The 17,415-nt window shown below is 37.6% G+C and overlaps 1 protein-coding gene across 4 annotated transcripts in view; it reads left to right on the top strand.

Annotated features, from left to right (window-relative positions):
• The window catches only part of Rabgap1l (RAB GTPase activating protein 1 like), a 567,726-nt gene that overhangs the window by 317,876 nt on the left and 232,435 nt on the right, over positions 1-17,415 (top strand). For all 4 annotated transcript variants that reach the window (XM_028758413.1, XM_028758415.1, XM_028758421.1 and 1 more), the window contains one exon: positions 9,585-9,659. In XM_028758413.1, coding sequence (XP_028614246.1) covers positions 9,585-9,659 — 75 coding nt within the window. The remainder of the gene's footprint in view (positions 1-9,584; positions 9,660-17,415) is intronic.

Genomic DNA, 17,415 nt, shown 5'->3' with positions numbered 1-17,415 from the left:
CAAACTGTTATCCTGGGCATATCCTATTTCTTTGTTTGGTCACACTGAGTACTAATCACCTTTTGTCAGTAAAGTTAACGTTACATACTTGAGCTGATGAAACATTATGTATTTCATACCTTGTGAGAAGCCTGTCAGCAAGACAGGGCTTAATATTTAAGAAATACATTAGGAAAGCGGGGTTGTTGGGCCATATTGGAAGAGACATTAGGACACACTGTAATTCTACCTGCATGGAAGAAAGACAGTTTGATGAACTATCTTGATTTACTATGTACTTCTGAGGACAGAAGATCAAAAGGAGACCTGAAATTTGCCTCTGACATCACATTTCCTCCAACAGCTTTCCTAGCATAATATGAAGTGGCAGTGCACACAAGCTCCTGGAAGGGGTCCTTAGTTCTGCCAGTCCTGTCCTCTGTGAAGCACTTTATATTCTGAAAGTCTTTGCCGGTTAAATCATGAAAGGCCGGACTCTTGATTTTGTGTTTATAGAGAGTCCCTGAGTGCTGTTACCATTACCAAATCATGAGTCCCAGGTCATAACCTAAGTGCAATGAACAATTTTCCATAATCACTTAGCAACTTACTTTTGTGGGAGTGGTTAAAAATGTAAAAGATGTGGTAGTCTAGGTTTTTATTTATTTTACTTCATTTTAGTTTTACATTTACTGTTTATAAAGGAGTCAATATACGTTTGAATTATTGCCAAGGGCTTCTTTTAAAATCTGTTATATAAAAAGAAGCCTACGTCTAGGAATTGTGCCAGCTATGTTAGATAAGAAAGTTGCTTTGTTAGTGAATATTTGTGAGTACATCTAGCCTAGTTCAGAGTATTTCATATCAGTGAACCTATTTTTAGAGTTTATGTTCATACACTTCTTCTTAACAGCATATAGGACAAACTTAATAAGCTTTTAAGCTAACTTTTTATTACATTTGATAAATACTATGGAATTTGCATATACATGTACATATGTTTACTTATATGTGTACATATATTACCTAACAGTCTTAAACTTACAGGAGAGTTGCATCATCAGAATTTTGTTTCACTAGTTATTTTGCGTGTGATTTATTAGCATGATACCTCTTTGCCCCCCAAATACCTCTCTTATAAGCAAGGACATTGTCCCACATAATCATAACCCAACTCTTAGTTGATCACATAGCACTGAAGCATTGTAGCTATTAAGCAGTAGACATCACCCATGTTTATTGATGGTCAGGTTAGTGGACGTGGTGTGTAGAAAAGAATTCGAGTTTAAATCACACATTTTATTTAGTTCTCACTGACTCGTGGATTTTACCAGGTCTAGATCACTGTTTCCTTAAGTCTCTTGGTGTTACAGTTTTTAAAGATTATAGGCCAGATGCTTTTTAGATTGTCCTCAAATTTAACCTCTTCTGATGTTCTCTTATGTTTTATTTGAGTTATACATCTTTCACAAGAATTATACAGAAGAAATCGTTTGTACCTATTTCTTCTTCTTAAGTCCTATGCAGTTTCACTTTTCCCATTTTGTGTGATCTTCACTGTGATTATGTAAATCAGTTTTTGTCTACCAGGATTATCCACTATGAAGTGTTTTTCTTTAATTCCTTAGAGTTAATAGGTATTTTGTTGAGATCTTTTTTGGCTATAAACATTTACTCTTGAATCATATTTTGATATATTCACTCATTTATTTATTGTCATAGCCATGTTTGCTTAAGGATTATTTCTTTCAAAATAATATTTTTGTTAATTCTTTAATAATGTCATACATGCTTTCAATATGATTCCTTCATATAGTCTTTCTATTGCTCTCTTGACTCCTCCAAGACCTGCCTCTTCTCCTCCCTTCCCAACTTTTGTTCAACACTCCTCTTTTTAAAATAACCCACCAATTTATTAGGGTCCTTTTTGCTAGGTCTAATTGATTAGGATCCTTATTGTATTCATTCTGTTATATTTTATGTTCTATCACTACTGTTACTCATTTTGATGCTCAGATTATCTCCATACTGGCCAGTGAAATATCTTCAAGCAGGCTTCTATATTCCTTTGGCAAATTCTCTAACTTTGTGAGCATGACCTTCCATTATTGCTCAGAAATATGTTCTATACTTATTTCTCTTTCTTTCTTTTTTCGAGACAGGGTTTCTCTTTGTAGTCCTGCCTGTCCTGGGACTCACTCTGTAGACCAGGCTGGCCTTGAACTCAGAAATCCACCTGCCTCTGCCTCCCAAGTGCTGGTATTAAAGGCACCACCTTTAATGGTGCACCACCACCGCCTGGCTTATACTTATTTCTTTGCTTAGCTTAAGCTTACACAATTCTCCAGAAGACTCTGTTCCTTTAATCAAAATGGTAAGGAACCAAGATTTGGATGTGAAGAGTGATGACTGTTCTTAGGTGTCATTGCTTGAAAGTCTTCTCAGTGGATAAAACTAGAGGATGTATGTCTGTACACATAGATATGTATGTACATGTGTACTTATAGGCATGCCTTTTAACCTGTATTTTTCTTTATTATTGAAAGAGCTCATATAGCAAAATTAAGTACAAAGAAATCACTTCCCATCACCTCTGGCAGTCTTTAATGTGTCTCTCCTCATTTGCCTCGTGATGTTCTTTGCAGTAGGCTATCTGAAGGGGAACTTTGGTGAACTAACCACATCAGTCTTCTATCAGATCTGGCCACTGAGATCTCTCTTGTTGCTTGGCTGATTGAACTGAGAGTTTCTTCAGTTCTTGGATCTAGTAATTATGCCATTCTTTTGCAAGAGACAGGTGAGGTGTATTTTAGATTATCCTCCCTTTACTCAACCTACCAGTGGTAAACTCTGTCATGCCTTCACTCCCTGTTTATGTAGAGTTTCATAATACTGCATACTTGAGAGTTTTGGAGCCTTCTCTAGTCTTGTCTGTGCAGGTGGTAAACCTTAAACCTGTATGGTGCATTACAAAACCTATATGGGGGTATCCTAACCTTTGTGGATCTCTCATTCCCAAGATTTCTCTTTAGTAAGAGCTTTAGGGTTGGTATGCACTTTGTCTCATTTGTATCCATCACCTGCAATAGCCCAATGCCTCAGGGAGAATGCTTCTTACATTGGGTGAGCCTTGTAGGTAGAATATTGCTGGGAACCAGCAGACAAAATCTGATTCTCTCTGAAGGGGCTCTGGGAACAACTGTGTAGGAGCTCTCACTTGGCTTTGTCCTTGGACAGTTGGGTATCTTTCCACATGTAGGTTGTTGGTTTTCAGTTATTTAAGGGTTAAGGTATGACATTTTGCTGGCAATTCAAAATTCAGTTGCTTTTCTGAAATAGTTATTTCCCATGATTCTGTTTACCTTCACTAACTTTTTAGTGTTCTGAAAGTGTTGATTAGACACTTTTCTCCTGCTAGGGAAGAGCAAATTTGGAACTCCTTGTTCTACCTTCCAAAACCTCCCATGGTCGTGCTTGGTTTTAAATCCACCTGTGTGTGTTGGAAAGCTACAGATTCATAGCAGTATTGTAGATGCCAATTCCCCCTTCTTTCCACACAGCAGGCTGCACATGACTGCCTTTCCCAGTTCCACATATTCAGTGCATCAAGAAATCTTAATCACTTACCAGCTTTACGCTTGTTACCCTGGTTTACATTAACATCATCTGTTTGCAGTAGCTTTTTATTTTACTCAGTGTAAAAACAAAAGACCTTGTAGAGGTTTACCAGGCTGGAAAGTCATATCAGAATATTCTTTCAACCATTCTGGCCTGGCCACTTGTACAGACAAGCTCATACCCAGAGCCCTTGTACTAAACTGACTTTCCCTTTACCAAGAAGACTACCCAACAGATTTACACAGCTGACTCATTAGCTTCCGTCTGTTCTCTTCTCAAGGGCACTTACTTCTTCATGGACGTTATGACAGACTTGTGTAGTATAGCCACTATTAACAATTGAATAGCGGCCGGTCAGTGGTGGCGCATGCCTTTAATCCCAGCACTTGAGAGGCAGAGGCAGGTGGATTTCTGAGTTCGAGGCCAGCCTGGTCTACAGAGTGAGTTCCAGGGCTACACAGAGAAACCCTGTCTAAAAAAAAAAAAAAAAAAATTGAATAGCTTCTGTGTCCCCTTAATAAGTCAAAAGCTACATCCAGAAAATCTCACCCTGACTCCTTAAACATTAGCTGAACAAAAAGTAAACAATAAACATAGCAAAGCAAAAGCAGACAGGGGAAAAAGACCAGAGGTCGAAACCTTACAGGAAGAGCTACAGGCAACTAAGGGATGTTGAGAGTTGGAGATAATAGCTACTTCACAGATTGGTTATCTTACACCACAAGGTCAGTCCTGAAAACATAGATATAAGCAGTATAGAGACTGATCAGGTTATATTTAGGAATATGTATGTATATGCATATATACATATTCTTATAGCAACAACGAATGAGACATGAGACCATGAATTCAAGGGGAAATGGAAAGAAAGGGAAATGATATAGTTATAATCTCAAAAATAAAAGAAAGGCAATCTAAAAATTAAGTCTCTTTTTAGTCCATTTCTCTTTTATTTTTCACTATTATACATACTACTTTCAAACATTATATAAATTATCTAGTATGACTGTTGTCATCTTTTTGCCAAGAAACAAACCTTCATTAGAGCAATTGCTTTGTCAATTTTGCTCACTGTCTCCACTGGTCTTCCATATTTTGCCTCAATGAAAGGGAAGTTAAGTAATTCTGGAAAATGGCAGAGCTAGAATCTGACATGCTTTACATTCAGAGTCATTAATGGAAAACTTCTAATAAACTTTGGAACTAGAGTCTTAGGGTATTGTGCTAGCAAATTTCTGTTCTAGGTATTTGAGTGATGGAGGCCACTTTGAGGCTGTCAGAACTGTATTGTTTTTATTGGAAAACACATGGTAAATTTCAAAGAAAAATTAGAATTAACCTTTATAAAATGATATGTTCATTGTGGACTGATTGTTCTGAGTACTGTGTAACTATGGAAATGTAATTAATTGATAATGATTCTAAAAGCCTGTAGGGAACACTATGAGGGATATTAGAAAAATTTTAATTAGAATATTCATGTAGAAAGAAATTTCAAGTGAAATTTCTGAAAATTTTAATTAGAAATACTGAAAAATTTTAATTAGAATATTCATGTAGAAAGAAATTTCAAGTGTGACACTCTAGACTGGGAATGACTTTTGCTAATATTTGTTGTACATGAATTTTTCAGTATTTGCCATTTCCCTAAAACTAATGATTATGATCAATAACAGTTTCCTTTTATTTAAAAACTCTTTGTATTTACTTTGTGTACGCTAGTAGCTCAGATAAGCTATTTCAATTTAACTTTGAATATGTATTTCTACATAAAGATATGTACATACACATACTCATACACATATACACAATCAGTCATTTTTATAGGTTCTGTACTTATAGATTCATCTTACTGAGTAAAATTTACTTGCAACCTCAAAATCAGCACTCATACAACATTACATTTCGTTGTTGTTATTGTTTGTTCATTTGTTCCAGGTACTCATAGAGAATTTTAAATTATTTGATGCTTAACTCTCACTATAAACAAGCATCACATTATATTTATTGCTATAAGTTTTCTTTTTTCTTGGCGATTTTGGTGTGTACCATGGCCTCCAAGTGCAGCACTGAAGCACTGGCTAATGCTGCTAGCTCCTGAAAGGTTGTGATATGCCTGTGTTGTATATATGCCTCATTGAGGTGTGAGTGTGTTTAGTAATAAAGAGTCAACGGTACGTGTTAAATCTGTTGCCTTAAGAAGAATCACAGTTACAACCCAGTTCTGCTGTGATTGATTACTAAAAATGTTGTGGCCAAAGGTACATAGGAGCCTAACCCTTTCTAACCTGAAGAAAATAATTCAGAATTGTAAGGTCTAAAGTCCTGACAACTTCAGAGAACATAGGTACATTGAAGACAATGCTTGTGTGTGTGTGTGTGTGTGTGTATGAGAGAGAGAGAGAGAGAGAGAGAGAGAGAGAGAGAGAGAGAGAGAGAGAGAGAGAGAGAAAATGTGTATGTATTTAAACTCCAGTGAAAACTACTTGGTGTCTTTTATATATTTGTGTTCTGGAGGTGATACCCAAGTTAAAATACAAACTATTCAATGGATACCGATTAGTACTTTTAAAATATTTAAATTAAAACTTAAATTTATTAAACATAGCAAGCATGTTTAATTTGTATTTGTGACTTAAAAAATAAGTAATATTTTATACTTAAAAATTAGGAGAAATATTGCCAATATTTTTCATTAACCCCATTCCTCCTTTGGGTTAAGTCTTCCCCCACACAAGTTAACCACTCTGGAATTTGTGATTATTATTCCTCTACATTCCTAGCTGTAGTCATATATGTGATTAGTTTTTCAGTATTCTCTGTTGTGCTTGAGAGTTAAGTTTTGTTATCACCTCCTGAACTTGGCTATGCAGGCCAACACATCTTCAGACCTAGAGATCCACAGAGCACATACAGATAACAGCAAAGAGCCTGCTCTGGAGCTTAAGTGTGAGTTGTGCCTTTCACACTTCCTTTCTTTCTTTATAATTAAAAGCATCCAAAGATAGTTTTATTCTATATTTATATAAGTCAAGTAAGGAACATTTGAGTTTTTAATTTTCAACTATTTATACATATCTTCTTGGTATTTCCTTATCTCATTAGTGTGAAAGTGTTTTAATAAAATGGCATGTCATAGGCTTGTTCTCATTGTCAGGCCAAGGGACTTACGGACTTTACTCTGAAGGGACAAATAGCCAGTCCCTTATTTTTTTTTGTTTGTGATTTTTCTCTCTTAATATAATAAAATGCTGTAACCTTCTAAGTAAAATTTTATATCTTAGCTAGACAATGTTGGCGCATGCCTTTAATTCTAGAACTCAGGAGGCAGAGGCAGATGGATCTTTGAGTTCAAGGCCAGTCTGATCTATAGAGCAACTTCCAGGACAGCCAGGGCTACACAGAGAAACCCTGCTCAAAACTCAAAACAAAAATTTATGTCTTATGAGCTAAACAAAAAATATTGAGTTATAAAGTATAATCTTATTAGCATATATTTCTAAATAATACAAACAAAATTTTAGGTGCAAAATTAGGCTATTTTGTTACTTTGGGTACTAGCATAAACTGGGTGCCTCTACTATTTATCCTCCTACTTAGGAAACTTTCGAGTGTGCAGGTCATGTTTTAATAATTTTGCAGAAATAACAAGGATATGTAGTTATCATAGGAATGGGAATTTGTGGGAATATAGTAGACAGTGACTTCAGTGTGCTTTTAGAAAGGATGATTCCCCCCAAAGCCCCTTGGTCCCTCCTTCCCTCCCTTTCTCCTTTTGTTCCTTCTTCTTCCTCCATTCCTTCCTCCATATTGGGGATTGGACCTTGGGCCTTGGTTCATGTAAGGCAGATATTCTACAATTAAATGTTTGTTGACATCTGAAAGACTGAACATCTGATATCAAATAATAAGTGTCCTATAAGTTTGTACAAAACAGAGTGGATAAATTTATTTTATTTTAATACCAAACAACAAGAACTTGACCAGCTTTATCCCACTCTTCTTCATCTATTAGTGAAAACATTGTCACATTGGTCCCATTTTTTTTGAGCCCTTTCTTTGTCATATAGCCTCATTTTTCTCTTAGAGGTTGTGAGAATCCAGACATATGAGTATATTTGATATGATTTTTCTATATGAAATTCTTTTACCAATTACAAATATGTTGTAGTAATATAGCTCAGTTAATGTCTGATGGAGATTTTAGACTACAGAGGCACAAGCAGCATTCTAGAGGGATGATACTTTCAATGTTCTATAATGATAGCAATGCAAAATGCCCCAGTTCAGACATTCTGAAAATCAAATGTATGTATATGCTTACCTGACTATATTATACACAAAAATGGGTATAGGGCTAGGCCCGAGGTCAGTGCAGAATGCCTGCCTAAGCATATAGAAGGCCCTTGGGGCTATTTTGAGTACTAGGAAAAAATTGCAAAAAATATTTAATAACCATTGCTCTAGGCAGGAAGTCTTCATATGCACAATGAATTTTATTAAGCAATTGAGTGGAAATCATCTCAATTAAGGCACATGCATGGAATTGGTACCTGCCTAGTTCTGGAATTCTTGGCTTTTATAAATATGGCAGCATCTGAACTTTCTTCTTCTATTTCAGGAAGCAGTAAGTAAAACATGACTCACAAAGCCTGTTTTCATACTTCCCTTGACTTAAGAATGTCATTTAAACTTTGACAGATAACTTGATTATCCCTCAAAATCTAAAACATTTAAAACATTAGCTAGCTGGATTTTCACAGAGAGTCTTTGTAATTTCTTTCTTTTCTTTCTTTTTGTTTTTGCTTTTGTTTTGTTTTGTTATGTTTTTTTTGTTTTTTCGAGATAGGGTTTCTCTGTGTAGCCTTGGCTGTCCTGGAACTTACTCTGTAGACCAGGCTGGCCTTGAACTCAGAAGTCCACTTACCTCTACCTCCCAAGTGCCAAATTTCTTATCTTACCTTTTTAATAAATAAGCTCTCTTTGCTGACTCAGCCTCCTAACAACTACTGTAGAGTGTCTTCAAGTGTTTAAAATACTAGTTAGAAAATATTAAGTAAGCAACTTTATTTCTTTTCCTCTGAAGACAAACAGGCTTATGTCAAACTAAATGGTACATTTGTTCCTTCTCAGGGAGTGCTGTATTTCCTATGAGTTGGACTCTTGCCAGTTTTAACTTGGCATGGTTAAAATGAAGGGAGTGGTATGGAATAGCCAAAGAACCTTCAGTAGTGGGTGTATGTTCTCAGCATGATGTACCTTTGGACATCCTGCAAAACATGCAGGGCAATTTTAAATGCATCTGCCTTGTCCAGCAATAGACATAACAAGAGCCTGGTTTTTCTTAGCAGCGTTTAGAAAATGGGAGAGTCATTGGAAGGTCATTAAGGGCTTACAGCAGGCATATACAACCTTTTAACATTGCAAAGCAATGCCATCTGTAAGCTCACATTCTGTAATTCACACATGCATAGAAATCACTAATTGTTTATAGTTTTGTATTGAGTCATAGTTGATAGTGGTTCTCGGCAACTATCAGCAGGTTGGACACCATGTTTGGAGGTTTTAATTGTTAATTGATTCTGTTTATTAGAATGGTGAATTCGTCCTACAGTTTTGAGAAGCTTTGAGTTTTTTGTTGTAGTGCACTGGAACTCTCATATGAGCCTTGTAATTCCTCATCATTTACCCAGGGTTTCCATAGCTCATGCATGCTGGCTTAAATTAGTTAATTTAGGTGATCTGAGTTGTCTGTTTATTTCATATCCTGAGGATGAGCCTGCCATACTGGAACATGTAGGGCTGCTTTGAAGAAGGTATCTTAGAGGAGTCCCGCTGCACTGGTGGCATTTGGGCTCAAATGGAAAAAGCAGTGCAAATGTGACAGAAAGGTCCGAGATAGGGCAAGCAGGCACCTGATGGGAGCCAACATGTAAGTTAAGATTTATGAGTCTTTTTAATATGACTTTTTCATTATCTTTCTCTAGGCCTATTCTGTGTACGATGAAGACATTGGGTACTGTCAAGGACAGTCTTTTCTTGCTGCTGTATTACTGTTGCATGTAAGTACTTTTCCATGTTCTAAATAGTGTCCCTGAGTTTATTTTGGACATGTTTTGATATTCCTGCTGATTTCCTACTTTAGGAAGCTTATACATAGCATATCTTTTTAAATTATAACTTGGGTGATAAATTAAAACATGTTTTCAAGACAGGACAGTCCTCCCTCCCTCTGTGTCTCCCTCTCTCTCTTTATTAAACTGTTGTATTTTATTCATTAATGTATTTATTTATATTATAGTCCAATATCCAGCCCCCTTCTCTTCCTAGTCCCTTCCAGCTCCTTTCCCATTCTCTTCTTCTCTATGAGGGGGGAGTTCCCCCTGAGTATCACCCCACCCTGGCACACCACGTCTCTGCAGGACTAGATTCATCCTCTCCGACTGAAGCTAGACAAGGCAGCCCCGTTAGGGGAATGGGATCCATAGACAGTAAATAGATACAAAGACAGCCCCCTACTCCAGTTGTTGTTGGACCCACATGAAGACCAAGCTACACTCTGCTACATATGCTTGTGGAGTCCTAAGTCCAGCCCGTGCTTGCTCTTTGGTTGCCTGTTCAGTCCCTGGGAGCCCCTAACGGCCCAGGTTAGTTGATTCTGATGGTCCTTCTGTTCAGTTCCCATCCTCTATGGGTTCCTCAATCCTTCCCCTAACTCTTCCACAAGATTCCCCAAGCTCAGCCTCTCAGAGGGCAATTATTCTGGGTTCCTGTCTGCAAGCATAATAGAGTATCATTGATAGTGTCAGGGATGGGTTTCAATTTGGGCTAGTCCTTTGTTGGCCAATGACAGTTTTTCAATTAGTTTTGTTAACTAGAAGCAAATAAATTGGTTATTTAAAGTTATTTTTAGCATAACTATTTTGAATAAAAGTATCAGCATAAGCACAAACATCGGAATTTAGACCACTATGAACTGTTATACTACAAGAAGGAAATCTGGTAGAATTTGTCAGATTTATTTTTACCCACTTCTTTTTCCTGTCAGTCACTTTGATTTAGCATCAATTGCCAGGTTGTGGGCTTTGAAGTGGGATTACATTTGTAGTTTATGTCTAGGATGAGATATAAGTAATGTACATACAAACTTATTTTTATTCTCCTTTCTGTGTCTTCATTGACTTTCTGATGAGAGAAACAATACATGCTCACTGGAGAACTTAGTCTGCTCATCAAAGTGAAGCACCAGGCAAGATAGTTGACAGGAAACTTGCCCAGCCCAGTTCTGATGGACTGTTAGAAAACTTTCTGGAGCAGGTAGCTATTTTGGCAAGAAAAAAAATAATTAAAGTTGATGAGTTGTAGACAAAATGAATGAGATCAAGTGTATGGAAACAATTTGGTACTCTATTTAGAGAGAAACCAAGTGGAAACACACTTTACTACATGTGGGGTAAACAGGATAAGATAGGAAGGGGCCGCATGATAAGGATTACATACTCATTAGATTTCCTTTCAACACAAAGGAGAAGCCATTGGGCAAGGGTAGACATTCATATTCTTCTGTTTGCTTTTGCTTAGAGTGCAAAGCTGGAGGGAACAGACAGCCATGAGAGGCTAGCTAGACTCCATGACATATGTTGAGACTGTGAAAAAGGGAGGAAGTAAGAAATACTTAGAAGGAAAAATGAGCAACTTCTGGATTAGTAAAGGAAAAGTGAAAGATAAAACACCCAGTTCTCTAGCTTGGTCCTTGGCAGCTATGGTGCTTTTAACTAAAAGATTTATATTCATTTAAAGTAAATGGAAGAAGTTTGGATCAATGATTACTTTTGTTTTACAATCTTTGAATTAGTTCTAATACTATTAGAACTGTCCAGCAGCCCACTGAAACTAGGGGCTGATACTTGGGGAGACATCAAATCTGACATGATGAGAGGAAATCTTTAAGCTCAGAAGAGTAACCAAGGCTCAGAAGATGAGAATGGCATTTGAGAACATCAAACACTAGAATGTCTGAGGAGGGAGAGGAATGTTCATAAAGAAGGAAATAATGCATAGCAAAGAGGCCCACTAGTTTAAACTAAGGCATTGCTTTGAGTCTGGCACTCTGAAATGCGCATTTGTAGTAGGCTCACAGTCTCAATGCTGATTACCTCACTCTAGTAAGAGAGATACCCCATGGTGCTGTTATCATGGCTCACCTCACCTCACTTTAGGTTGCTCTCCCTCTTGGTGCAGCATCAGATACTGTGGTACTTCTTGCTTTCTTTTTCTTTTGATATCATCACGTCCTATCTTCTTGTGATAGTCTGTGATGTCAAACAGTTTATTATCATAATTCTTCCAACACTGAATGCAAGTAGTATCTAAAATGGTTAGGTCCCTCAGGAGACTGGACATTTGGAGTGCATGGAAGAAGTTTGGATTAATGATCAATTTTGTTTTAAAATCTTTGAATGGTGGTGGGGACGTTTCTAAGACTATTAGAGCTGTCCAGCATCCCACTGAATGGCATGTGTTCTTCACATCTGAGAGCCAACTTTCTTCTAAAGGAACCTTGTCTTTACTGAGGTCAAAAGCTGAGATTCAAGTCAAGGATGCTGCTGCTTTGTTTTGCACAAAATACTCTCTGAAATTAACCATTTTTGCTTCTGCCCATTGTGTGTCACTTGTCCTGGGAGGTGTGAACAAGTTACCTACTTACCTTAGACAGGCAACAGTGGCAGATCAAAGTCCAGCTGGGGTGTTGGGACAGAGTTATTGATGGGAGCATGGGTGGCTCAGAGGCAGCTGCATCACCAAGAAGTCCACTCCACCCTTAGCAACAACACACAGAAGTTGAACTCCTAGAGCTCCTGGCACAGTTTACAGCTGGCTGGAGAGCCTTCTGTATGGTAGTTATTACTGTTTAATAACTCAGAGGAAGCATTGGGACCATTCTTACAACATTTAGGAGTTTCTTGAGACTTCTGACTTTATTTCATTCCTGAGTCTTGTAAGACTTCTAAGTTTTGTTTACTTCCTGGTTTTTACAAAGCCTTCCTCTAAGGTGGACTGCTGGAATGAAAAGAGATCCCTGTATAATATAGCCCTTTCCTAACACAGGCCACTGCATTGATTAAAGCTCAATGAGAACATAGTTCTAAGGAATCCGTTTTGAGGTTCTGGGAAACCTGGCTTATTTTCAGGTTGTAATTATTTGGAAATGTACACTGTTCTTGCTCTCCTTTGGAATGAGGCAAATAACTAGAAAAGTTAAATCCTCAGAATTTTTTTGTGCCTCTTGTTTACAGTAATGAAAGCCATATAGTAAGTAGCCTTTGTGAGATTGATCATTAAAAGTATCTCCTAAGGTATGTCCCAAGACATACGTCATTAACATCACATACTCTAAATTAATTGAATTATGTAGTTGTTGCCATGGATTTTAAAAATAACATGAAAGACAGAAATGCCTTCAGGATCCTTAAGAAAAGATTAACTGATATTCAGCATCATACTAATAAAAATATATCCTAATTTGAAATTTATATTATGTTGTGAAATTAATCAATATATGTTGTTTATCTATCAACCTGTCAGCTACTTTGAATACAGACAAGCTTTTTTCTTGTATTATTTTTCTCTGTTGTCTAAGCCAGTAGTTGACCATAGGCGGGGCTGGAAAGATGTCAGCGGTTAAGAGCACTGACTGCTCTTCCAGAGGTCCTGAGTTCAATTCCCAACAACCATATGGTGACTCACAACCATCTGTAATGGGATCTAATGCCCTCTTCTGGTGTGTCTGAAAAGAATGACAGTGTATTTGCATACATAAAATAAGTAAATAAATCTTAAAAAAAAAGGAAGTCGAAGACCATAGGCTATTCTAAAGTGTTAATCAGATAACATACGTCAGGGTCCAGGGAAATATTATTAGTGTCTTGCTGACCAGTTCCTTGTCAGCTACATAAGCTGCTGCTGCTGCTCTTCTCTGCAGTCACCCTTCCCGCTGCATATTAATCATTGCTGGCACCTGCTGCTTTGAGGATTGCTGCCTCTTCCTCACCCACAAACATTTACCTCAGACAGATGAAAAACGAAAAGGAAAGTATATTCAAAACTAAAGTTTTGAATTTTCAAGAGTGTCATATCTAAATAGTCTTTTAAAATTAGATGCTTTTGTGCTTAGAAAATTTTTAGGGGCTTTGGCACTAGCTTGTGACGTTGAGTAGATTCAGCAGTGCAAGAATTCTCAAACAGATGCTGTTAATCCATTTATTGAGTTCTAAGAATATGTTATCTGTAGTTAGAGGCTAATTAGCATGGGTAGTATATAACCACAACAATTTTAAGCTACTTTAGAAATTAAATTATAGTAAACTTTAATTCATTTTAATATTTGTTCAAAGGAGGTGATGTAAATGGATTATGTATTTCATTTTCTTTCCTTTTTTATTAATAATTTTACTCATTTACATTTCTTTTTTTTTTTAGTTTTCATTGTGTGTTTATTGTCAGTGAATCAATGAAGAATATTCTATCATAATTAGTAACCAGTGAACACTAACAGGTTTTGTTCTAAATTTGGAAAGGAATTTTGGTTTTTATCAATACTGATTTTTTCTTTTTTTTTTTATTAGATATTTTATTTACATTTCATATGTTATCCCCTTACCCCATCCCCCACCCACCCGGGAACCCCCCATCCCCTTACCCCTCCTCCTTCTTCTCCGTGGATGTAACCCCCACTTACCCCCCCCACTCCCATTTCCCCACCCTCAAAATTCCCACCCCCTGGGGCATCCAGCCTTCATGAGGTCAAGGATCTCATCTTCCACCTGTGCCCAGCAGGGCCCTCCACTCTTACATATTCAGCTGAAGCCCTGGAACCCTCCATAAGTGCTCCCAGGCTGGTGGTTAGGACCCTGGGAGCTGTGGTTGGTTGGTATTGTAGCTCTCCTCATGGTGCCACAAACCCTTTCAGCTCCTTCAGTCCTCACTCTAACTCCTCCATGGAGAACCTCATGATCAGTTCAATGGCTAGTTGTGAGCATCTGCCTCTGAATATGTCAGACTCTTGAAGGCCTCTGAGGAGACATCCATATCAGGCTCTTATCAGCATGCACTTCCTGACTTCCACATCAGCATCTACCTTTGGTGACTGCACATGGGATGGATACTCAGGTGGAGTGGTCTTGAAACGGCCCCTCCTTCAGTTTCTGTCCCTCACTTTGTCTCCATATTTGCTCCCTTGAGTATTTTGTTGCTCCTTCTAAGAAGGACCGAATCACCCCCACTTGGTCTTCCTTTTTTATGAGCTTCATGTGGCCTGTGAGTTGCATCTTGGGCATTTCAAGGTTCTGGGCTAATATCCAATAATCAGTGAGTGAATACCATGTGTGTTCTTTTGTGATTGGCTTACTTCACTCAGGATGATAATTTCTAGTTCCATCCATTTACCTAGGAACCTCTCGAATTCATTGTTTTTAATAGCTGAGTAATACTCCATTGTGTAAATATACCACATTTTTTGAATCCATTCCTCAGTTGAAGGACATCTGGGTTCTTTCCAGCTCCTGGCTATTATAAATAAGGCTGCTATGAACATAGTTGAGCATATGTCCTTGTTATATGTTCGAGCATCTTCTGGGTATATACCTAGGAGTGGTATAGCTGGATCCTCAGGTAATGCTATGTCCAATTTTCTGAGGAACCGCCACACTGATTTCCAAAGTGGTTGCACCATCTTGCAGTCCCACCAACAATGGAGGAGTGTTCCTTTTCTCCACACCCTCGCCAGCATCTACTATCACCTGAGTTCTTAATCTTAGCCATTCTGACTGGTGTGAGATGGAATCTCAGGGTTGTTTTGATTTGCATTTCCCTGATAACTAAGGACACTGAACATTTCTTTAGGTGCTTCTCAGCCATTCGAGTTTCTTCCGTTGAAAATTCTTTGTTAAGCTCTATACCCCATTTTTTAATAGGGTAATTTGGTTGTCTGGAGTCTACTTTCTTGAGTTCTTTGTATATATTGGATATTAGCCCTCTATCAGATGTAGGATTGGTAAAGATCTTTTCCCAATTTGTTGGCTGTCATTTTGTCCTATTGACAGTGTCCTTTGCCTTACAGAAACTTTGCAATTTTATGAAGTCCCATTTGTCAATTCTTGATCTTAGAGCATATGCCATTGGTGTTCTGTTCAGGAACTTTTCCCCTGTGCCCAAGTATTCGAGGATCTTCCCCACCTTCTCTTCTATTAGTTTCAGTGTATCTGGTTTTATGTGGAGGTCCTTTATCCACATAGACTTGAGCTTTGTACAAGGGGATAAGAATGGATCAATTTTCATTCTTCTACATGTTGTCCTCCAGTTGAACCAGCACCATTTGTTGAAAATGCTGTCCTTTTTCCACTGGACAGTTTTAGCTCCTTTGTCAAAGATCAAGTGACCATAGGAGTGTGTGTTCATTTCTGGGTCTTCAATTCTATTCCATTGATCTTCCTGCCTGTCTCTGTACCAATACCAGGTAGTTTTTATCACTATTGCTTTGTTGTATAGCTTGAAGTCAGGAATGTTGATTCCTCCAGAAGTTCTTTTATTGTTGAGAATAGTTTTCGCTATCCTGGGTTTTTTGTTATTCCATATGAATTTGAGAATTTCCTTTTCTAACTCTGTGAAGAATTGAGTTGGGATTTTAATGGGGATTGCATTGAATCTGTAGATTGCTTTTGGCAAGATGGCCATTTTTATTATATTAATCCTGCCAATCCATGAGCATGGGAGATCTTTCCATCTTCTGAGATCTTCTTCAATTTCTTTCTTCAGGGACTTGAAGTTCTTGTCGTACAGGTCTTTCACTTGCTTGGTTAGATTCACACCAAGGTATTTCATATTATTTGCAACTATTGTGAAGGGTGTCATTTCCCTAATTTCTTTTTCAGTCTGTTTATCTTTCATGTAGAGGAAGGCTACTGATTTGTTTGAGTTGATTTTATAACCAGCCACTTTGCTGAAATTGTTTATCAGGTTTAGGAGTTCTCTGGTGGAAGTTTGGGGGTCACTTAAGTATACTATCATATCATCTGCAAATAGCGATATTTTGACTTCTTCCTTTCCTATTTGTATCCCTTTCACTTCTTTTTGTTGTCTAATTGCTCTGGCTAGGACTTCCAGTACTGTATTGAATAGGTAGGGGGAGAGTGGGCAGCCTTGTCTAGTCCCTGTTCTTAGTGGGATTGCTTCAAGTTTCTCTCCATTTAGCTTGATGTTGGCTACTGGTTTGCTGTAAATTGCTTTTACTATGTTTAGGTATGGGCCTTGAATTCCTGATCTTTCCAAGACTTTTATCATGAAGGGATGTTGAATTTTATCAAATGCTTTCTCAGCATCTAGTGAGATGATCATGTGGTTTTTTTCTTTGAGTTTGTTTATATAGTGGATTACATTGATGGATTTCCGAATATTGAACCATCTCTGCATTCCTGGAATAAAACCTACTTGATCATGATGGATGATTGTTTTGGATTCGGTTTGCTAGAATTTTATTGAGTATTTTTGTATCGATATTCATAAGGGAGATTGGTCTGAAGTTCTCTTTCTTTGTCGTGTCTTTGTGGGGTTTGGGTATGAGTGTAATTGTAGCTTCATAGAACGAATTGGGTAGTGTTCCTTCTGTTTCTATTTTGTGGAATAGTTTGAAGAGAATTGGTATTAGGTCTTCCTTGAAGGTCTGATAAAATTCAGCACTAAAACCATCTGGTCCTGGGCTTTTTTTAGTGGGGAGACTTTTAATGACTGCTGCTATTTCCCTAGGGGTTATGGGACTATTTA

The sequence above is a fragment of the Grammomys surdaster genome, unplaced genomic scaffold (genome assembly GCF_004785775.1).
Source record: "Grammomys surdaster isolate TR1022 unplaced genomic scaffold, NIH_TR_1.0 130, whole genome shotgun sequence".
Classification (NCBI taxonomy): Eukaryota; Metazoa; Chordata; class Mammalia; order Rodentia; family Muridae; genus Grammomys; species Grammomys surdaster.
Note: the sequence above shows the minus strand (reverse complement) of the source record. Positions and strands in the feature narration are given on the sequence as shown.